At 40.6% G+C, this 23,827-nt stretch overlaps 1 protein-coding gene across 2 annotated transcripts in view; it reads right to left on the bottom strand.

Annotated features, from left to right (window-relative positions):
* The window catches only part of LOC148013936 (Neutral/alkaline non-lysosomal ceramidase), a 103,400-nt gene extending 80,018 nt beyond the window's left edge, over positions 1-23,382 (bottom strand). The window contains exons 1-5 of one of the 2 annotated variants that reach the window (XM_087666169.1): positions 22,905-23,382; positions 16,812-17,020; positions 16,400-16,726; positions 16,048-16,309; positions 15,696-15,954 (exon numbers count right to left, since the gene is read on the bottom strand). In XM_087666169.1, the coding sequence (XP_087522295.1) occupies positions 15,696-15,954; positions 16,048-16,309; positions 16,400-16,726; positions 16,812-17,020; positions 22,905-23,215 (1,368 nt within the window). In that variant the 5' untranslated portion in view covers positions 23,216-23,382. The remainder of the gene's footprint in view (positions 1-15,695; positions 15,955-16,047; positions 16,310-16,399; positions 16,727-16,811; positions 17,021-22,904) is intronic. The other variant, XM_087666170.1, reaches the window with a different exon arrangement.
* Between the last annotated feature and the right edge of the window lie 445 nt (positions 23,383-23,827).

Genomic DNA, 23,827 nt, shown 5'->3' with positions numbered 1-23,827 from the left:
AATCTTCAAAAAACAAACTCAAAATGAAAAAGACAACTTGCTCTAAAAACAAACCCTGCTGAACTAAATCTACCATAACTTCTGGTAGAAGTATCCAAATAAAGCATGCCACATGTCAAAAAATAGCTCTTAAAGAGTTCTTTGACCCTATGTAGGTGACATATTTTTGAAAATGGACAAAATAAAAACCGTTCTAAAACAGACTGCTGTCAAGACCTCGTCTGCACCATAACTGGCTCCATAATAATTATGCTTCAACCACCAATATATCCCGTAGATAAGGAAACTCATCTAATATAGATTCAAGCCTTCAAGAAGCTTCTTCAAGTGGTAAACATCTCCATCTAATTAAATATTCAATGATAGAGCGAAAGCGAAGCTTCTTCTCATGCTAACCTATGATAGCTAAATAAAACCATCATCTATAGGTAGCAACTCATCAACTGTGTTCACAAGAGCACCATAGAAAGGCTTGGGCTAACTAACATGAAATACATTATGAATCTTAATGAAAGAGAGTAGTTCCAATCTATATGCCAAGTCTCCAATACGCTGCAAGATCCTATAGGGTCCATAAAACCCGTGAGCAAGCTAATTACTAGATCCATCCTTCAAGGTAGAGTAATGAGACTTGGGCACTTTCAACAAAACTAGTTTTTCTTATTGAAACTCTAAAGGTCGCCTCTTCTCATCTGCATACATCTTCATCTGAACTTGGGCTTTCCAAAGATTCATCTTACACTGTTGAAAAAGAGTCTGCATTCTTTTCAATTTTTCTTTCCCATGAAGATTGATTTTCTCATTGAAAATGACTGTGGATAAAGGCACTTTATAGCCATACATAGTCTCAAAGGGTAAAACTCCAATACTAGCATGAGTGGAGTTATTGTAAGCGAACTCAGCCAAATGCAACAAAAAGTCCCACGTATGCTGCACATCATGACTGAAATGGGAAAGATAAGTCTCCATCCACTTATTTACCCTTTCTATCTAGCCATCAGTCTGTGAATGATAGACTATAGAAGGAGCCAATTTAGTGTCCATCGAGCTGAATACCACTTGCCAAAAGTTACTCGTGAACTTTGAATCTCTATCATGTACGGTCACCTGCAACAATCCATGTAATCTAAAGATCTACTCCATAAACTAATTAGCCACCTATGAAGCAGCGAACTATGTCTTGGTAGGAATAAAATGGGCTACCTTGGTGAGTCTATCCACCACCACATAGATACTATTCCAATTATGACAAATGGTCCTATAGAGTCTTGTTGTAAATCAATATGTCATCAAAGAAGACTAGGACAAACTGAAAGAGGAAAGGCTGTAAAATCTTGTTCATCAAACTCTGGAAGGTAGTTGGAGCATTACTAAGCCCAAATGGCATCACAAGAAAATGGTATAGCCCATGATCACTCCTAAAGGCAATCTTAACTGGATTACCCTCCCACATACGGATCTAATGATACCCTGATCTCAAATCAATCTTGGTAAAAAATCTAGTCTCCCTTAAGCTCATTAGATCAATCATCAACTCTAAGTATTGGATACATGTTCTTCACTATGATATTGTTTAGATCCCTGTAGTCAATACACATCCTAAAGGATCCATCTTTATTCTTCACTAACAAGACCGAATATGCATAAGGTGAAGAACTAGGTTCAGTGAATTTGCTTGGCTACTTCACGGTCACACTCAGACAATCTGTAGGGTGGCTTATTGATTAGCTTTGAGTTGGGCTCCAAATCGATAGGGTGGTCTACTACTCTCTTAAGAGGTAATGAAGTAGATACTTCAAACAAATCCTTGTACTCTCAATAAAAGCTTTCAAAGCTAGATGATCTATCGAATTTTTGGATTGATCCTCAATCTCTTTATTCAAATGAAAGACAAATTTGTGAGTGTCTCTTGTACTCCTTCTTGAGTTGTTGAATGGTGATAAATTGACAATCAAATTTACTAGAGATTCCCTATAAATGGATAAGTTGTCCATAAAAGATAAACTCCATATACAACTATGAGAAATCCATAGTAATCTTTCCTAAGGTCATCAACTAATCACATCCAAGTACAACATCTATGGGCCCCATTTCCAAAGTAATCAAGATTACTTTTGCTTCATAATTTTCAACCAGCTATAAAGAAACTTGTAGGCATATTTGAGTATTGATTTCTTCTTCACCATTTGCTATTTGAACTCTTATGGACTACTGTAAATCAATGGAAAGACAATTCAATCTATCTATAACTGACTTATTTACGAAATAGTGTGTACAGCCACTATCTATCAAGATAAACACATCCTTCCCATAAATATTACCCTTCATACTAAGTGTATTAGAGCTCATTAAAACCTATCCAAGTGTCATGAGGACATGTATTTTTTGAAACCTCACTTAACATCTGGATTAATTTTTAATCACATAATTAAGTAAATGTTACACATGTGAGGTGCAATTAGGGTTAAAGTAAATTTACAAGCCCAAGAGCCAAAGAAATCACGAGATGTCAAAGGCAAAAGTTGCTATAAGTTATGCCACACACGTACATGGTAGTATCTGGTGCCAATTGTTGGCCTAAGTCATCCATTTGGCCATAAGTGTCAATTGGTGACACTAGAGAAGCGGCATTTAATGGTACCTAATGCCAATCTTATGGTCATGACGTAGAGACACTCGGGAATGGAAGTTACCTAGCCAATTTAATTATTGGCTGGTCAGATTATTTTTCAAGGTACAGAAATAATTATTAGATTGATTTTCAATATTTAAAGGCTCAAAATTAATATTTAATTATGAAAATGTTTGAAAAAACCATTTGGGAAGACTGCCACTTATCAAAAATGCCCATGCAAGACTGAAAAAACGTCTTTAGAGGCTGAAGAGAAGTATTTTTATAAATTCAGCCTGCAAGAGAGAGAGAGGGGAGACTGTTGGTCTGATTTGCAGCCATTGGAGGACCTTCTGAGACTGCCAAGGGTAGGAGAAAACCATCTACAGGTTGTTAAGATAGAGCAGCAGCAATAAATGACTGATTTTCTTTAGTTCTTTGCATCTACAAGCTGTTGTGGCATGGCAATAGTTGCATTTGACTGATTTGCAGTCATTCTTCGCGACAAAACTCTGAATTTTCTCTCTCTACAACTTTCCCTCTCATCTCCCAGCCATTTCACAGCTTTGCTCCAAAGATCTCAGCATTTGGACCCTTAGAGGCTGAGAAATTTCACATTTCTCTACTATAAATCCTAATCTGTAGCAAAATTTAGGGTTTAGCAACAGCCTCAAGAAGCGTGCCAAAAATTGAAAACTCCAAGACTTGGATTCAATAGGTTTGAAGCTGTTTTTAACCTACTCAAGTGGAGGGACCAACAAATAATTGAATTTGGGGCATTTTCCATCTCCATCAAAACAAGTGAAGGCTAATTGATTGTCCGAATCAAGGGGCAAATCGGATTAAAGACTTGTTGGTGATTCATCACAGCAAGGGGAGTTGAAATACCGAAAGGGGTTGGGAGAATCCCATTGTAAATCAACTTTTTCTTCAATAAAGCTAAAGAAATACCGAAAGGGGCGCCAATTTTAGGGCCAATCGGGTATGCTTTGTCCAAGATCAGTATGTAAATTTGTATTGTCAATTTTGCATTAATTGTTTGCTGCTGTAACTAAGTTGTAATCAGAGATTTAGCACCCATCCACGGAAGGAAGGCTGGTTACATAGTTCTGTTGCCAGGACACCACTCAATCCCTTGATTTGGTGGGCAGCTCCCACTACTAATGAGATTCGGGTAATAACCATAATGTAAAATGCAACTAACAATGTAGCAACCAAGTATAAAGAGATAAAGAGCTATCAAAACATCAAAGGTATCAGATACATAGATGCATAAAATAATACATATCAAGCATGTATCTATCATTACAACCCACTAACAATGATAGGTATACGATATCCAATCTTAAAAAAGTAAATCAGCCCACAATCATGAATCTTTGCAATGAGCAGTATCTTCATAAATCATCAGAATTGTATCATAAGTTTGATGCATTTATGCAGTCTCAAGGTTTTCACAAAAGTCAAGTGGATCACTGCTTGTACACCAAGAAGGCAACAAATGGCAGCCTGATTATCTTGGTTCTATATATTGATGACATGTTGATTGCTGGCAGGGATACTCATGCCTTGGACTCACTGAAGCATAGTCTTCATGGCAACTTTGACATGAAGGATCTTGGTGATGCAAATCACATTCTTTGCATGCAAATACTCAAAGATAGGTCAAAAGGATTACTCTATCTATCTTACAGGAGTATATCTCCAACATTTTGCGGCGTTTCAATATGGAGGGGGGGGGAACAATTGGGGTTGCATTGCCTCCATATGTAAAACTTAGTGCAGAGGACAGCCCTACATCTGATGATGAGAAGGCTGAAATGGCCAAGATACCATATGCTTCAGTTATTGGCAGTTTGATGTATACTATGGTTGCTACACATCTTGGCATTGCCTTTGCAGTGGAAGTGGTTAGCAGATACATAGCAAACCCTTGTAAAAAGCATTGGGAAGCAGTGAAAGGTATTATGAGATACCTCACAAGGCATAAATGATTTGTGTATCTGCTTTGGAAAGCAGAAGGCATTTGTTGTTGGCTTTACGAAAGCAGACCATGCTGGTCATGCAGACTACAGAAAGTCCACTTCTAGGTATATGTTTACCTTCACGAGAGGAGCAATCTCTTGGATCTCTAGGCTACAAAAGTGTGTTGCATTGTCTACTACAGAGGCAGAGTATACGGCTGCCACTGAGGCATGCAAGGAGGCTTTATGGCTTTCACGTCTGGTGGGAGAGCTTAGCATTACAGAGTTACATGTTCTCCATTGTGACAGTCAAAGTACTATCATGCTAGCACTGAATCTCGTCTTTCTTGCAAAGACGAAGCACATAGAGGTGAAGTATCACTTCATTAGAGATGTACTTGACAGCAAGAGCATTGAGCTTGTCAAAGTGCATACAGATGATAATCCTGTAGATCTTCTCACAAAGGATCTTCCAACAAAGCGGTTTGCTCATTGCCGACAAATGATGGGAGTTGGATAGGTATATGTATTTCAGCTTTGTACATACCTACACTTAGCTGATTCTTTTCTCCTCTTAAGGCACATTGCCTTTAGGTGGGAGGTTGTTGGGAATAAAGAGCCATCGTGCCTTTTATATGTGCACGGGCGTGAACACACCCTTAGCACATTTGTACTTTCATATATATCTATCTAAAACCTAAAGAGATACGCTAGTCTTTGTACCGAACATCAAAGGTGTCGTGCTCTCCTTTCTATTGCTGTTTGGGGTCACATTTGCAGCAGTTTGTGATCAATTCTCAGATCAGCAAGTGATCGGTTTATGATCAAATTATGCTCAATTTTCAATGGTTTACATCTAGTTCCATAGACAACAACGTATGTTACGATGCCATTGATGTTTTTGTGAGAGTGCGCAGCGAAAGAACACGAACACGGAGGAGAGGAGAGAGAAAGCAGAGAACGAAGGAAGAAAGTCTGCACTGACTGAGATGAATGCTGAATACACTGAAATGGACAGAACAGTCCCTGCACGCAGCCCGGAGCGTCAATGAGGGCACCAGGACAGACTGGAAGCAATGGCAGCACCAATGCCGGAGACGGAGATGTCGGAGGCAGTGCTGAACCTGCAGAGCACAATGCTGGAATGACTGGGGGGGATGCTATATATAGCCCCCAGGCCAGAAAACTGGCCGACCTGCCAAATCTGGCCGACCTGGCCAGATTTGGCCGACCAGCCAGATCTGGCCGACTTCCGACTTTGGCCAGATCTGGCCGACCTGCCCAGAAAATGGGCCGACTGCAGAAAAACAGCCCAGTTTGGGCTGTATGACACCCACAGGCTGCCGACTGACAAGGACAGCCACAAAATGAACTGACAGAGCTCCTCTGTCTCCTGTCAGACTCTGACAGGAGCTCACAACCAGGAGATGACAGACTGAGAATGATAAAGAGCAGGCTAACAGTTTTAGCCATGGTTTATGCTTGGTTTTCGCTATACTATGGTTTGATTTTGCCAGATGAGTTGAGCTCATGAGAAATGGACATGTCACATGATAATCTGGCAATGTTTTTGAGATTCTTTGTGAGTCTTATGCAATGTTATGTTGGCTGGTAATTTTCAGAGTATGTTGGACATAGGAATGGTTGAACAACAGTGCGCAATGTTCTATTGACTATGATGCCCTATGGAAATTCCAATGTAGTACTTTGCTTTTGATGCATTTGGCAGTGCAATCGAGGACGATTGCAAGGATTTCAAGGGGGAGGGCTATCATAAGCACATGTATTTTTGAAACCTCACTTTAACATGTAGATTAATTTTTAATCACGTGATTAAGTAAATGTTGGACATGTGAAGTGCAATTGGGGTTAAAGTAAATTTACGAGCCCGTGATCCGAAGAAATCACGAGATGTCAAAAGCAAAAGTTGCTATAAATTATACCGCACAGGTACTTGGTGATATTTGATGCCAGTTGTTGGTCTAGGTTATCCATTTGGCCATAAGTGTCAATTGGTGACATTAGAGAAGTGGCGTTTAATGGTACCTAACACCAATCTGATGGTTCAAGATCACGCAAAGACACTCGGGAATAAAAGTTGCCTAGCCAATTTAATTATTGGCCAATCAAATTATCTTTTAGGACACCAAAATAACTATTATATTAATTTTCAATATTTAAAGGCTAAAAATTAATATTTAATTATAAAAAATGTTAGAAAAACCATTTGGGAAGGCTGCCACTTGTCAAAAATGCCCATGCAAGACTGAAAAAACGTCTTTAGACGCTGGAGAGAGACATTTTTATAAATTCAGTCTGCAAGAGAGAGGGAGGGGAGGCTGCTAGTCTGATTTGCAATCATTGGAGGACCTTCTAAGACTGCCAAGGATAGGAGAAAACCAATCAACATCCGGAGACGGCATCTACAGGCTGCTAAGATAGAGCAACAACAATACATGACTGATTTTCTTTAGTTATTTGCATCTACAAGCTGTTGTGGCATGGCAATAGTTGCATTTGACTGATTTGCAATCATTCTTCGCAACAAAACTCTGAATTTTCTCTCTCTACAACTTTCCCTCTCATCTCCCAGCCATTTCACAGCTTTGCTCCAAAGATCTCAGCATTTGGACCCTTGAAGGCTAAGAAATTTCAGATTTCTCTACTATAAACCCTAATCTGTAGCAAAATTTAGGGTTTAGCAATAGCCTCGAGAAGCGTACCAAAAATTGAAAGCTCCAAGACTTGGATTCAACAAGTCTGAAGCTGTTTTTAGCCTACTCAAGTGGAAGGACCAACAAATAATTGAATTTGGGGCATTTTCCATCTTCATCAAAGCAAGTGAAGGCTAATTGATTGCCCGAATCAAGGGGCAAATCGGATTAAAGACTTGTTGGTGATTCATCACAGCAAGGGGAGTTGGAATACCGAAAGGGGTTGGGAGAATCCCATTGTAAATCAACTTTTTCTTCAATAAAGCTAAAGAAATATCGAAAGGAGCGCCAATTTTAGGACCAATCGGGTATACTTTGTCCAAGATCAGTAGGTAAATTTGTATTGTCAAATTTGCATTAATTGTTTGCTGTTGTAATTAAGTTGTAATCAGGGATTTAGCACCCATCCACGGAAGGAAGGCTAGTTACACCAAGCATCTATGAAAATGAAACAATTAGTGGCAACATGTGACTCGTCATAAATTCCTCTCGGATCAAAAGGAATACTACCACCCAAATCAAAAGGAAATGTGTCGACAAGATCATAAAAGTGTTCTTGCCCAACTTCCTTCTCAACATCCTCATTTTTAGTACTAGTCACAAATGCATTGGCCTCATTATTGTCATCCTCTAAGTCTTCAAAGCCTAACATACTATGGACCTTGGCTTTTGCATTCTTGTATACACACTTTGTTACATGATCAACTGCATACTTCTCTCCACATTTAAAACATAAGCCTTTTTATTTTCTTTATTTGTAGAGGTCCATAGGAATAGACTTTGGATTAAAATTGGTTGAAGTGGGTCTAAACTTGTTGTCCCCTTGTTTAAAATCCACTCTTGGACTATTTGCTGTCTTAAAATTGCCTTGAGGTCTTGAAGCATTGAATGAAGGATAAATCGACACTCTTAAGCTTCCATTTGGTGCATGATTACTGCCATAAACATTACCAACTTGTCCTTGTTTTAAAACAATCCTTAGCTGTCCACAACTAAGCTGAAATGAAAACTCTCTTCTATACTTCTTTCCATATTGTTCCACAGGCTCAAAAGCCTTGAAAAGATTGGTGGGGTTTTGCGCCATAACATCAACTGATAAAGAAGGTTTTAAACCATACATATACTTTTGGAGTTTAGCTTCATCACTTTTCCTTTGTACATACATGGTAAGGTTGAGGAATTGGTTTGTATAATCCCGTACACTTAGGCCTCTTTGCTCTAATCCATACCATCTTTGTACCAATTTCTCTTTTTCAAGAGAAGAGACAAAGACTTCAGCTAGAAGTGACTTGAATGCATCCCAACTCTCTACTAGTATGTTCTCTTTCTTTATGTATCTCCACCAAGTATGCGCAAACCCTTTCAAATATAATGATGCAAAATGGATCTTCATATCATCAATTATAGAAAATATATCAAAATAGGATTCTAATTTTAAAATCCATTCCTCTAGATTGGATGGTGAAAATGATTGCCCATTGTACTTTACCAAAATGATTTTATCCTTCAACTCCTTTCATGAAAAGATTGTTGTCCCAAAATAGACTGCTCGTGATTAGTAAGCATTGAACCTCCAAAATGAGATGGTCCTTTTCCATTGAACCTCCAAAATGAGATGGTCCTTTTCCAAAAGGTGGCTAAGAATTAGTATGGAACCTTCCCGATGGTAAAGGACTTCTAGAGAGTTGATGATTCAACCCATAAGCTTAGGGATTAGCACAATTCATATTGCACAAATAGTCATCGTGCCTTTATATATGAAGTCTCTCCTACTTCATATTGACTATTGGGAATGCCGCTTCGTCCAATGATTGAGCTTTCTCCCTAGCTTCCTTAATTCCCATTTGCATTTGCATCCATTGGCAAAATTGAGTCATTATTTTGACATTGGATTCTACTAATTTATCAATCAAAGCATTCTTTTAGATAGTGGAATCCACCAACTTCTCAATGGAAGACTTCGTTTGATTAGTAAACAATACCATCTATTCAACTTTAGATAGTAGCTTCATATGCCTTGGAGCATGCCTATTCTCATGTTCACACATGATATTATTAAGCGCACTAATTTCTCCTTGCATTTGAGGCTCTTCAAGGCTCTCTTAAGGTGTATTTTCCCGCATGGAATCTTTGATTTACTGAGCATATTCATCATGGGCCTTACTCTTTCCCTTATGACCAATCATAGTAGTACAGTCCTGTAGTACCCCTGTCAAAACATTGGCTATAACTTGAGCTAGAGAACTCCAATTCCCAAACTTTTTTATTCAAAACGGAGCCAACAATGCCCTCTTCAAGATGAGTAATAGCACATCATAACGGGTTTAGGACAAAAATTCTACAACTCAACCTATAAGTCTGGACTGTCCTGGCCCGCACACTGTTTTAACCTGTAAGTACCTTGTTTCCACCCGTGAGCATAGCAACCAAAAATATCAAAAACCTTTAGAAACGAAACATTAAAAACATGTTTCATAAGTTTCTTTCAAGAGGGGGTAAAATAAAAAACATGGGTTTTTTTATATAGGGATTTTTAATAGTTTTGACTAGGGAAAGAGGTTCTAAACCTCTAAGGAACTCTCTCTTAAACGAAGAATATCCAATTGAGCTTGAGTAATAATAGAGTCAATTAAGAATAATATGTTACATATTCATGATCCATTATTAACTTGTCACTTATGTCAAAGTTAGTCTTTGGACAAGTTGTACTATGGTTTACAACTCAAACATTATGATTCATATATATCATACAAAAAAATTTAAAATAAACATGTAATGATGTAAATAGCCTATCTACAATATGGACTGAGTCAAGTTGCGACATCATGATTCTTATTTCAAAATAAACTAACAAAATGTCATAATTGAGAATGAATCATAATATATTATAAATAACTCGTGAATGAGACTAAAGTCATATAATCAACTCTCAAGACAATAATAGATACTAGATTGACAAAGTTCAATAACTAAACAAAATCACCAAAAAATCAATCTCTCATCCAAAATCTTGAGTCCTCACGAGTCATTGCACATCATCATCATCATGTTTAACATTGCTCAATGTTTATTGTCAAAAAAGAACATGTTTTGGGTACCAACTCACCCAAAAAAAACCTACGTTTTTGCTCTAAAAAACATTTCATACTTCAAGAAACGTTTCGTAAGTTTCAAACTGAAAGAAACGCGTTTCTTAGCTACAATGCCCATGAGAGAAAAATGGTAGTACCTAAGGGCTTCCAAACCCTATGGGAAGTTGGATAGGACCTGTGGGCAACCTATAGTACTTACACATATACTTCAATGATGACAATGGTACCTATAATGACCTATATATACCCTACAGTATCTTGTAAAATCCTTGTTTCACCCTAGTTTAATCTTTAAGGTACTTGAGTCCCTAAGAGTGCTTTAATCTTCAATTCTCCACTCATACCTGTGTGAGGGATAAAACGGTAGGACAGGCTCCCTTCGCAAGCTCCGAATCACCAAGAGGTAGGCAAAGTTCTCCCCAAGTCGGTTGGTTGCACCCCTAAGAGATCTTTAATAGTGGGAGAGAGTCATCTCTCTATTGTCCCAATATCTCCCCCAGCATCCACCTTTTTCCTCGATGGAAATACCCACATGGCAGTGACATGTTACTCTAATCAATTAGCATAATATGCATTACTGAAATTTTCATTCAATCTTCCATAATATGCATGATTGATCAATGAAAATTTAGAATAAGGAAATGAGTGATGGTTGAGGGTATCACCAATGCAATTCAATGGCTCACTTATTGCTAGTACTTACCCGTTACAATATTTCAATCTTGGGTAAAGAAAATCAACCGATCAAATCAGAATTATGCATTAAGAGATTATAAAGGATATCCATGATGGAATAAGATTGAAATGAATGCTAAAATCAATGTAATCGGCTCTAATCAATGATAAGAGCACTAATCTTTGATCTATTGATCAATGATCAATTCAAAGAATTATTGACCAATAACCTCCCATCAACAAGTGGAAAAGCTTAAAGCAAGTGGATATTAAGGGATTTCAAAGATTAGGCAAGTAGAATACCTTGATCAAGCTTGAAGAAAATGATTAATGCAAGCTTTAGTCCAATTATTAGAAAAGTCCTCCATAATTCACCATGAATCCATCATGAAGCTTGAAAAATCCATAAGATCAGCCCATATAAGCTCAAATAAGATTGAATCCATAAAAAACCAATGCCCCGAGCTTGCTTGAACATTTGAATGTTGAAGATTCAAGCTCCTTGAAGAAAAGCCCCAAAATAATCTTCCAATATGAGCTTCAAGAACCTCAATATGTTGAAATCATTGCATGCCTTCAATCTTGAAGTCTATCCTACTCCAAAATGATGGTAGAGAAGATTTGAAGGTCAGAAAGAGCCAAAGATTGAAGAAATTGAAGCTTTCCGGTCTGAAGCTATGGCTGCCCTACTGTATATTATGGTTTCAGAGAAGAAAAATGAAGATTAGTGGCTTACAAAGGCTCATTCCTGCTGAGTACAATGCCAAGCATTGGTCCAAATGATAGGCAAACTGAAGGCAAGTGATTATTGAATGCTGTGGACTGTGGACAGAGCGCAAGAAATCAGCACAAATTTCAGTGCATTTTTCGGATTGGCTTCTAATGTCTTTGTTCCATCACTGCTCACACTACGGTACTCTATCTAATGCTCAAGGGTTGAAGAACCATTGCCCCATGGTCACATAAGAAGAAAAGGGTCACTAGAGCGCAAGATATTGCATTTCTTGGCAGCCACCATGGAGGCTTCAACCAAAAGCTTGAAAGAGAAAAAAAAGAAGACTCTACTTCAAAAAGTAACTGAGGTTTTAGTCTTCTCCAAGTCCAATTAGCCCCTATTTTACCAATTTACCTTCAAAATAGCTTGTAATGGATGCACAACCGGCCATTTTAGCCACAATTTGGCCAAATCTCTCCAAGATCTTTGTCAAAGCCCCAAGTTTAGTCTCTACTTCAAGTAAAACTCCTGCAAGTACCTGCCATGTGGGTCTTATACTTGCTGTCCAAGATTTAATGATGGAAAATTTAGAGAAAATATGACTGAAATGATAAAATCAAATGGACCAAAAGCCCATGTTCTAATATCACTTGTCAAGAAGAGAACTGAGAAGTAAGAGAAAGAAGAGCAGAGTGAAAGAAGTGACGAGGAGAGAGAGAGAGAGAGACAAGAAATGGAGAGAGAAAGACAGCAAAGAAGAGAGAGAAGCCATAGAAACTGTGAGCAAGAAGGTGAGCCAAGAGACAGTAAATGTATTAATGTTCAAAATATGTGAAATTTTACATCTCTCTCCCTTTTATACATGTGTCAATGTGACAAGGTATTATTAATAATTCCACACTAAACATATCTTCTCCCCAACTTCTTACATGAATGAATGGGTGGAACCATATATATAGGCAAAACAATCTGGAGTCTCACCCACTAAAGTCTCTAGAGTAGTGCTCGAACTCTCTCTAGAGACGCCTGAAAAGCCTTTTTGGAGCTCGAAACGGAAACCAGAAATGGGAATAAAAAAGGAAACTGATCTAAATGATGTGGTTTCTCAACAGTAGGCTGCAAAACACCAAGTGGAGATGGATGCAAAAACCATGAACCATAATGTCCTCACAAGGTGTGAACAATAGGGGAGAGGATGGAGAAAGAAGAGAAGAATATGAAAGAGTGTGATAATGTCAAAAGGAATGAATGTGTATGATCAAGAATGAGGGAAGTCAGTGCCATATTGATAGGCACAAACTGTCACAAGTGTCACCCACTGAAGTCTCTGGAGTGACACCCCGACTCTCTAAGGTGGCACCTCGATACTAAATAATGCTCCAAATAAAGCCTTTTTGGGGCTGTAAATGGAAATCAAAACAAGAATGAGTAGGGAAAGTGTACTGAATGACTTGGTTTCTCAACAGTAAGTGCAGGTGATAGCTGCCCAAGGTCCTTTTGGTGTAGGTGACAGCATATAGAAGAGGGCAACAGCCTTTCTAGTAGTCCTAACAAGGGTAGCACTGAAAACCTATATGTTGACCAAGGCATGCTTAAAAAGATCTTTGCAACCACTTCCTTGGCTAACACCAAGGAATGAAAAGAAGCTAGAATGCAATTTTCATTTTAAAAAAGAAAGAAAAGAAAAGAAAAGAATAAAAGTAAGGAACGCTCACAATCACATCACCTAGAGGTCCTCAAGTTGGACACATATCATGCCAATAGCTAGTGAGCTTCTTTCCAAACCCCCTAGCCCTTTCCCACTTCACATATTCAAGCCAAATTAAGGGTAAGATGTGTTGAGGACATTGGTAGACTTATCAACCTGAGCTTTATATCACATCTCGCCTTGTACCAACTAGAGACTTATACAAATGATTCAAATGCCCAAATCCACACCATCCAACTAGATTAGCCACATATCTCATTCTCCCCATGGAGGCAACCAATTACACAAGGCTTAACTATTAATAAATACACTTAATTTTCAAGATACAACTTGGGTAAACCTAACCCAATCGAAAAGCAAAAATAATGATGTTTTTGTTTTTCAACTATCAATATAAAATAAGTAATTAGAAGCTTAATGACTCCCATATATTGATGAAGAAATAGGTCTTTTTATGCCAATGCTTATGGCATTGATGCTTTAGTCTCAAACACTAATTCAAGGACATTCAACCTAAAACCAGTCTTCCTTCTGTGGATGGGTGGTAATTTCCTAATTACAATTTAGATACAATAACAACATTTATTACAAAATTGAGAAATGTAAATTAACTTACAATCTTGGATAATGGACACCCTGTTGGCCCCAAAACTAGCATCCCTTTTTGTATTTCTTTAACTTCATTCAAGAAGAAGTTAATGTACAATGGGATTTTCCCAATCCCTTTTGGTATTCCAACTCCCTTTGCTGTCTAAAATGACCAACAATCTAATTTGCCCCTTGATTCAAGGAGTCAATTGGCCTTCACCCGCTTTGATAGAGATGAAAAATGCCCCAAATTCATTGATAATTTGGTCCCTCCGCTTGAATTTGACTGAAAACAACTTTAACCTTATTGAATCCAAGTCTTGGAGCTTCCAATTTCCGGCACACTTCTTAAGGCTACTGCTAAACCCTAATTTCTACTGCATATTAGGGTTTACAACAGAAAAACCTGAAATTTCTCAATCTCTAGTAATCTCAATGCTATAATCTTCGGAGCAAGGCTATAGAAAGGCTAGGAGATATGAGAGAGAATGTTGAGGAGAGAGAAAATTTAGACTTTTTTCACGAAGAGCTAAAGAAAATCAATCATTTACTGATACTGCCCTATCTCAACAACCTATAGACGTTATCGCCTGCTATTGATTGGTCATCTCTTGCCCTTAGCTGCCTTAGAAGGTCCTCCAATGGAGGCATATCAGACCACTAGTATCTCCTCTCTCTCTCTTGTAGGCTGAATGCACTAAAATGCCTCTCTAGCCTCTAAAGACCTTTTTCATTCTTACATGGGCATTTTCTCCGAGCAACAACCTTCCCAAATAGTTTTTCCGACATTATCCATAATTATATATTAATATTCAATCTTTAAATACTGAAAAATAATCTAATAATTATTTTGGTGTCCAAAAAAATTAATGACCGGTCAATAATTAAATTGGCTAGGTAGCTTCCATTCCCAAGTGTCCAAATGTTATCTTTGACTATCAAATTGACATTAGGTACCATTAAACATCACTTTTCTAATGTCACCAATTGATACTTATGACCAAATGAATAACCTAGGCCAACAATTGGCACCAGATACCACCAAGTACCTATGCAACATACCTTATAACAACTTTTGCATTTGACATCTCTTAATTTCCTCAAGCCCCTAGGCTTGTAAATTTGCTCTAACCCTAGTTACACCTCACATTCGCAACATTTACTTAACCATGTGATTAAAAATTAATCCACATGTTTAGTGAGGTTTCAAAAATACATGTCCTCATGACACAACCCCATACATGGAATTCTATACAAGTAGACTTACATGCAAAGTGAACAACATCCTTTCATCACAATCTCTTGTTCAAGGGAGGTCAACTCAATAAATGAAAGATCTTGGGGTTTCTAACCTTTCACACAAGTGACAAACCTTATGCACCCTGCCATTCGAGCCTTTGAAAAGAATTAGCTTTGCAGTGCCAACATGCACCCAAGAGCTTACAGGTCATTGGGCAACCCCACCAACGACTTATATGTCTGTCCTGCCTCCTAATGCTAGATTTGAAGGAATTGCTCCATTACCACAAGACATCCAACAGCGTGCAATTGATTACAAGAATATGAAAACCTGTGTCCTACCTTCTCAACCCTGACCATAAATTTAAAGGAATAGTTCCCATACTAACTTGATTGTCACCCTGTTTGAAATTGAACGCTCCAGGGCCATCAGTTGTTCCTGCAGCAAAGCTAAAACCCACTGCAGCAGGGCATGTTCTGACTGTCTCTCCTTCTCCAATAGTAACCTCAAAGTTTGAAAGGTCAATATATGTTTGCCTAAAATCCACCTTCCCTACGAGCTGCTCCTTTGCAGCACTAAAGAGCATAGCCGCCTTCTTGAACTGCCGCTCACCAATTATTTTTGTGCTTGCAAAATCATCCGGATATCTGTACATGTATGCTTGTTATTTCAAAACCAAGGAATAAATCCCAGCAAAAAATTTCTCAATAGCCTTAAATTCTGAATACATAGAGGCTTACGCAGGGCCTTGACCAATGCAGAGTTCACTTCTTCCATTACAGGTGCTATGGTTGAAATCACAGGGTATTCCTGTGTCAAGGCAGAAGGCACCCAGAACATTTGGGGTTGTATCACCAACATTTGACTGGCAAAATGCTGCCACAAATGATCCCCTCCTAGAAGTACTGTGGAGTTGGCTACGTATTCGGTGTCTAAAATTGTTTGGCCCATTCACCCCATCTGTGCTGCTCAGCCTTACATGCCGTGTGATCTCATTCTCTGCTAGCATAAGACCAAGAAATTTCAAAATCAAGGTAAGCTCAACTTCTACTTGTTAAAATGGTTCATTGCCAAATACAGTACGATACTGACCAGCTGCAGGGACAATACTCAAAAGAAAACCTGCACTTTCAGTTGACAAATTCATCAGCTGACCCTGTCGCATCCCATCATACCAATCCTCCATCAGACGTGCAGCAACACCCTTATTATCACCACTGATAAGTTTATTTGTTCGATTCATGGATGTCCCATGGGTGGCAAACCAGCTAAAAGCCCCAACAGGTCCCCGCTCACTATCAACAAACTTCAGCAATGTCATCTCTTTATCAGTGTTATGCTTATACTGTGCCCGTTCCTCTGCTGGATTATTCAAATATGCACTGGGACTGCGGTTGATGCTGGCATCAAGTAACTCGCCTGCAGATATCAACCTCTTCTCCATGAGCTAAACAAACTTGTAAAATCTTCTTTTCAAATAAGTCAATAGAAAATGATAAATCACCTTGATTAATGAGAATAGAGCCGAGTTGCAAATTGTCATGAGCTTGAATAATACTATTTTCAATGCCATCAACAATTGCATCAAATGATTGACGAACAAAACCCATGGATGTGATGATATAAAGTACATACTGCAGATACCCTCCAGGCCCTGAATGAGTGTGAGTTCCACTTATAGCCACATTTTTCTGAGTGTAAAGGTCACCATATCTGTTTCAAAGCAAACAATTCTAAATTGGATTAGACAAGCACAAAACTGCAAGTTTGCAGATATTTATTCAATCTTGTCAAATGAACTTCATGGAAATGCTATAACACGATCTGTGGAAGGCCAGCAAAACACCAACTGCCCACTGAAATAAAAGCACTTCTAAGAGAGAGAAGCCTGCGACAGCCAAAACAGGCTGCAAGTCTCTCTCTCTCTCTCTCTCTCTCTCTCTCTCAACTTTTGAGTGAGGGCTTCCCGTCAGATATCTAGAGTGGGGATGGTGAGTGCATTTGAGTGATGTGAGTGAGGAGGGCTTCCAATTTTGTTGGGACAAGAGGTGATTAGAGCTTAGAGCCTAGGGTTGAGGTTTTGACCCTCGACTCTTGCATGAGCTTGAAACTGTGGCATGAGACAGTCGCAACTCCCTCTATCTATTGGGGGGAGACATGATCTGGACAAGTGTGGACCAGTGAGACCAAAAGCCAAGGTGCAATGGGGACTTGGCACACGAATCATGGGGTGGCCCCAAGGGCTCCCCTATAATAATGACCACAGTTATTTTCTTTCCTTTGTGGCTACTTCTATTAGGTATGGTTTGGGCATGCATTATCAAGCATGCTTTGCCCATTGCCATCCCATTGCCTCTACCAACACTAATTACTAAAGCAATTTATCACTGTATTGTTCCTCCTACATAAATCCGAGAATCATGATTCCAGAGACCATAGACAAAGGCCATGAGTAAGTCTTTGATTGTGATGTTGCAACATAAAAATTCAATGAGCCATGTGGGAAGCTTATCTATCACTTCTTGAGTATACCATCAACTCCTAAGTTTCCAAGCCTACGAAGTCCTCATTCAAGAATATGTATGGGAAACTCTACAAAATAGATAGCTTGTTACTTGTGTTAGCAGTCATGTTTGTCATGCCTTGTCATCTCCTGCCTGTGAGCCTCAGTCTGAGTCAGACAAGGACTTTAGGAGCTCTGACTTGTCTATCACTTGTTTCGACGGAGGAGGTAGCTCATTCTAGAGCACTCAGTTTATTGCATTTCAGTGCATTTTCACCTCCAATCGGGATTTTATGTGCATTTCCCCGGGCAGTTTCTGCATTCTTCAGCTTGCCTCACTTGCCGAACATTGTCCACCCTTTCCAGGATTTTTCTGAGCATTCCTGGCATTTTTACCAGCATTAAATGCTGGTCGGACATATTTATGGCCTCAAATTTCAGGTCGGCCAGTTTTTGGGTTTTTTGGCTATTTATAGCCATTTCCCACTTGGCAGTCAGTTGTATTATCATCTTCCCTCCTTCTTTGGCAGGTGCACACTCCGACTCCGTCATCTTCCTCTGTCTTCGGTGCTGCCGTCATCATCAGCCTGATCTGGTGCCCTCACTGACGCTTCGGGCTGCGTGCAGGGGCTGATCAGTCCACAGTTTTGTATTCAGCATTCATTACAGTCAGTGCAGATTTTCTTCCTTCATTTTCTGCTGTCTCTCTCTCCTCCTCTGTGTTCGTGTTCTTCTTCCGTTGCGCACTCTCACATGGTATCATCGCCTGACTGAGAGCACGGAGGACCTAACCTTGTGGAGAGATACCTCACCCCTCTTCTGCTGCTGTCCCCTCATCTCCAACTGCCCAGGCGGCCCCTCCAGGTGGCCATTCTTCTTGCGTTTGCTGCAGACGACTTCTCCAAAGGCTGCCACGTCATCAAACGACCCCTCCTGCTTGCGTTTACCATCAGGTGGCCCCTCCTTCAGCTGGGCGACACAGCATCAGGCTGCGTTTTCCTGATCTGGTGATCGTTTCCACTCCTGGCGGCTCATCTCCTGCTGGCGACCCACTCCCAGGCTGCGTTTTGGTGCTGGCGGCTTCTGTTCTGGTGATCTTCATCAGATACCCTTGCGTTTTGCAGCTCCAGGTGTTTGTACGCTATCACAGCCTGCGTTTTGGTGGTTGGTGACCAGACTGCTGGTCATTATTCGGCATCGGCAAAGTTTTCTTTGGTGTTTAGTGTTTTGCAGATTGGAAGATGTCTTTTCATCAGTTTACGGGCTTTGATGACTCAGATGACGAGCTTTGTCTCGACACTCATCTGAACGGAGGCGTGATTTCTATCACGAGGACCGTCGTCCGGAGTCTATTCCTCTTTCCCGTCCCCCTTCTATTCATGTATCTTGGCGATCCCCTTCCAGTGGGCCGACGATGCAGCCTTTGGTACCCCCTGTACAGATACCCGTACTTCCCCAGCTCCCCAAAGAGGACCGGTTGGATGGCTCCAACTTTTCTCTATGGTCCTGCAAGGTGGAGTGTATCTTGGACTCCTTCGATCTTTGGGAGCTTGTTTCTGTTCCTATTCCCCGGCCTAAGATGGATCCCGCAGATGGGACATCTATGGATCGTGCAGCCTTATGGGATCGGCTTAATTCTAGAGCCAGATCTTTCCTCTTTCTGAGTTTGCAGGATTCTGTCCTTGTTCATGTTCACAGGTTGAAGACTGCAGCAGCCGTGTGGAGAAAGCTCGCGTCTCTCTATCAACAGAAGACGTTTGCCCACCGGATATCTCTCGAAAAGAAGTTGCGGATGCTCGCTATTGATGATAGTCCTTCCATGAAGGACCACATCAACAGATTACAGGATATGAGGGATGAGCTTGCATCCCTCGGTCGGACGATATCTTCTGAAGACATGGCTATGATTCTTTTGACTCAGCTGCCATCGCCTCGGTTTGATGTCTTCCACACCAGCCTACTTACATCGAGGACCCGTGAGAAGCTTCTATGGGAGGAGCTATCCCTGCTTGTCTTGGAGCATGACCAGCGACTCAGAGAGGTCAGTGCTAGTGGATCCGACTCCACTAGAGCCTTTGTTGCAGGTTCGGGAGAACAGAAGAAGAAGAAGAAGAAGACAAAGTCAAAGGCTAAGAAGAAGGACAGTTCTTCATACTCTGACTCAGATTCAGAGAGACCGAAGTGCCCACACTGTGGGAAAGGGACACATCTCGAGGAGAAATGCTGGAAGAAGTACCCTCACCTTCGTCCGGGAGCGAAGGATGGATCTACATCGGAGCCTTCTTCTACCTCTACACCAGTTGTTACCCATGAGTCAATGTTCCTTCATATCCATGCTTTGGAGGAGGATCCTTCTTCCGTGGCTGCAGTGTCTTCTGCGCAGCCTTGGTTTGTGGACAGTGGTGCTTCGAGTCATATGACTCCCCGAGGTGATTTGTTACAGGATCTCCGTCCATCAGAGGATTCAGTCACTATTGGTGACATTTTATCGGTGCCTATTAGTGGTGTTGGCACATTGCCTTTGTTTACCGACCGACCTTCGAGCTCCTTTTCACAGGCCCTACATGTTCCAGATTTGGGCCTTCCCCTCCTCTCAGTTTATGGCCTTACGAGGCTTGGCACACGAGTGATCTTCATCGAGCATACCGTTGTTATTGAGGATTCTCTTACAGGAGCTGTCTTATCTACAGGTTGGCAGGAGAGCGGGCTTTACAGGCTCCATTCCCCTTCTTTGATGCAGGGTCCTCCGAGGCAGTCTATTACTACACCCGTTCCCGCTTGTGCACCTTCTATTCCACAGGTTTCTTCCCATCCCCCACCTTCTCCTCCGATGGTTCCCTCGTACCCCCCATCCCTTTTAGAGGGGGACGATCTCGGTGATGCGGCTGTGGATTCCCTGGCCCCTAGTGTTTTAGAGGGGGATTCCCAGGATCGCGAGGAGCTCCTTCAGCAACAATCTATATCGACGGACTTTATCGACCTTGGCATTCCTCTTGCCACCCCAAGATCCGTTTCTTCCTTGGCCTTCCGCCACATCCACGATCTGAGAGGGGGTGTTAGCAGCCATGTTTGTCATGCCTTGTCAACTCCTGCCTGTGAGCCTCAGTCTGAGTCAGACGAGGACTTTAGGAGCTCTGACTTGTCTATCACTTGTTTTGACGAAGGAGGTAGCTCATTCTAGAGCACTCAATTTATTGCATTTCAGTGCATTTTCACCTCCAATCGAGATTTTATATGCATTTCCCGGGGCAATTTCTGCATTCTTCAGCTTGCCTCACCTGCCGAACATTGTCCACCCTTTCCGGGATTTTTCTGAGCATTCCTTGCATTTTTACCAGCATTAAATGCTGGTCGGACATATTTATGGCCTCAAATTTTAGGTCGGCCAATTTTTGGGTTTTTTGGCTATTTATAGCCATTTCCCACTTGGCAGTCAGTTGTATTATCATCTTCCCTCCTTCTTTGGCAAGTACACACTCCAACTCCGTCATCTTCCTCCGTCTTCGGTGCTACCGTCATCATCAGCCTGATCTGGTGCCCTCACTGACGCTTCGAGCTGCGTGCAGGGGCTGATCAATCCACGGTTTTGTATTCAGCATTCATTACAGTCAGTGCAGATTTTCTTCCTTCATTTTCTGATGTCTCTCTCTCCTCCTCTGTGTTCGTGTTCTTCCGTTGCGCACTCTCACAACTTGGACTAACCATGTGTGTCAACAACAAAATGTTTAAATTGAGGAGACTCAATATGAACCAACTGTTCGTTAGATATGGTCAATGCCCCAACCTTGTAAGGTGCCACCAATGATCCATAGTATTCTAAGTTATAAGGCCCCCATTATAAGAAGAAGCCATGTGTGAGCATCGTAATTAGGTGGATCCTGACTTGTATATCAAATGAGATCTATGTGATCGGATGGCAAAAAGATGACCTTTGTGAATCTAACCTTTGAGTTAGATAGAGTAGTTATGCTCGTAGCAACTTCAGGCACAATGCACTGAGTTGCAGGGTGTGAGAGTTATTAGGGGCCCTTATTTTGGGGTCCAAGGCCCTTGGTTGGGGGGTCTCAAGAGGGCCAACACTAGCCCTAACTAGGGTCTAAGGACAATGCCCCTAGTTCAACGAAAAAGGAAATATTTTCTAGAATATTCCTTGGCTGACTAGGGAAGATTCATAATATGGTCAAACATGCTAACCAATCTACCTTCTCGGGCTATAAAAGAAGAACCCCTCTAAATCCATCTTTAATCTATCTTTTATCCAATCAGAGTCCTTTCAACTAACCTTAAGCTCTTCGCCTATCATCTGTCTAGATCATCATCTAAGCTTCACAATGGAGCCGCACGGATGGATAGAGCCATCTTTGTATCAATTAATTTGAAATTAAAGCAGTCTCTATTCTTCTTATATTTATTGTGTGTTCTCTACTTCTTGCTCAAATTTTGTCTATGGCGCCATGTAATTCCACACTGTTGAGTATCCCACAAAAAGCCCTAGAAAGGTTGACTAGCTATTTGTTTTGACGCAAGTTAAAGCAAGGCATCTATTGGTGCAATGTGATCAACAAAACGTCACAACAAGATATCAAAAAGTCATCCCTGAATGAAGATTGTCTGTTGAAGGTTTCCTTTGAGAGGAAGTTTCCTTGTCTATGTGCCAAAATATTCACACTAGATGTGGCGTTTATCCAATTAATACATGGATTTTGTCGATCATTGTCAAATCAATGATGAGTAGAGCGTCCATCATCATACATAGTCGTGACAATACATGATTACGAACATGACCAAGACAACGATCAACATCTCCGAAGTAATACATGATTACAAACATGTCCAAGACAACAATCAACATCTCCGTAGTGACAAGGAGCATGTTAATGAAAGAAAAAACAACCAATGACTAACATTTGAAAGCAGGCAGCAAGGACGACTAAATTTTCAGCTACAAACAAACAGTAATTATCGTTTCATCAACATTTGTGACTGACTGAGAAAAGTGAATGACTGACATTAAACAAGAATCGACCAAATACAATTGCAGGACCGCAGCACCAGCAACAACAACGATCACAACAATGTCATGCGAAATCCCACCTAGCTTTGAGTCGCTCCATGACCTTCAAGGTGACTGCTTGAGATCCCATACAAGCATCCAGGTTTACAAACACGACCCGATTGCCTTGATCGGAGGGCTCGGCGACGATGAAAGTGCGTGCCCGGAGCCTGATGTGGATCCCTGCGGCATTCTGGGACGGGTTGGCATACCCCATCATGTTGACATCGGCAGCAGGCCCCGTGATGTCATAGCTCCCGAGGCCGATCAAGTAGTTCGGGGAGGCATCCGACAGAGCAGGCAGCAGATGAATGGAAAACAGGACGATGAAGAAGACAAACGGAGAAGCCATGGATGTCTCTGCAGCACGCCGAGAGAGAGAGAGAGAGAGAGAGAGAGAGAGACGGAACGGAGAAGCCGAACAGCGGGTTTTATTCGACAGCCATGGCCGCAAGTGTGTCCAATTGAGCACTTCAGAGTAAACCTGAAAACTGCTCCCTCCATCAGTTCCTCTAAGTGGTGTTTTGTAAGTTAAATTTTATGAAAAAAATCATTTTTGTTGAATGCGACAGTATTTTGAGATGATGACCGTCCGCGCCCTCGACCTCGATGAATAAATTCTTGCAAATAAGAGAAGTGATAATTATTATTATTCTTCTATATATTATTTATAGGTTTGCTTTGGGAATCTCAAAGGCTCCCAAGCTTAGGATGGGTTATCATGATTCTCTCTCTCTCTCTCTTATTGAACACCCACTTTTTCTCTCTTTTTATTGAAAATACACACACTATTTCTCTCTCTTTACTTTTTTAAATTGAATATAGGATACGATTATGGAGAGGAAATATGAGTCTTTCAAAAATTCTCTCTCTCTCTCTCTCTCTCTCTCTCTCTCTCTCTCTCTCTCTCTCAATGGTTAAACATGTGCATGCAATGTGTACATACTCTAAAACTATCCACAAA

The sequence above is a fragment of the Lygodium microphyllum genome, chromosome 25, assembly GCF_053477565.2.
Source record: "Lygodium microphyllum isolate KBCC chromosome 25, Lygodium_microphyllum_v1.1.10, whole genome shotgun sequence".
In the NCBI taxonomy this organism is placed as follows: Eukaryota; Viridiplantae; Streptophyta; class Polypodiopsida; order Schizaeales; family Lygodiaceae; genus Lygodium; species Lygodium microphyllum.
This window is presented reverse-complemented; position numbering and strand designations above follow the sequence as displayed.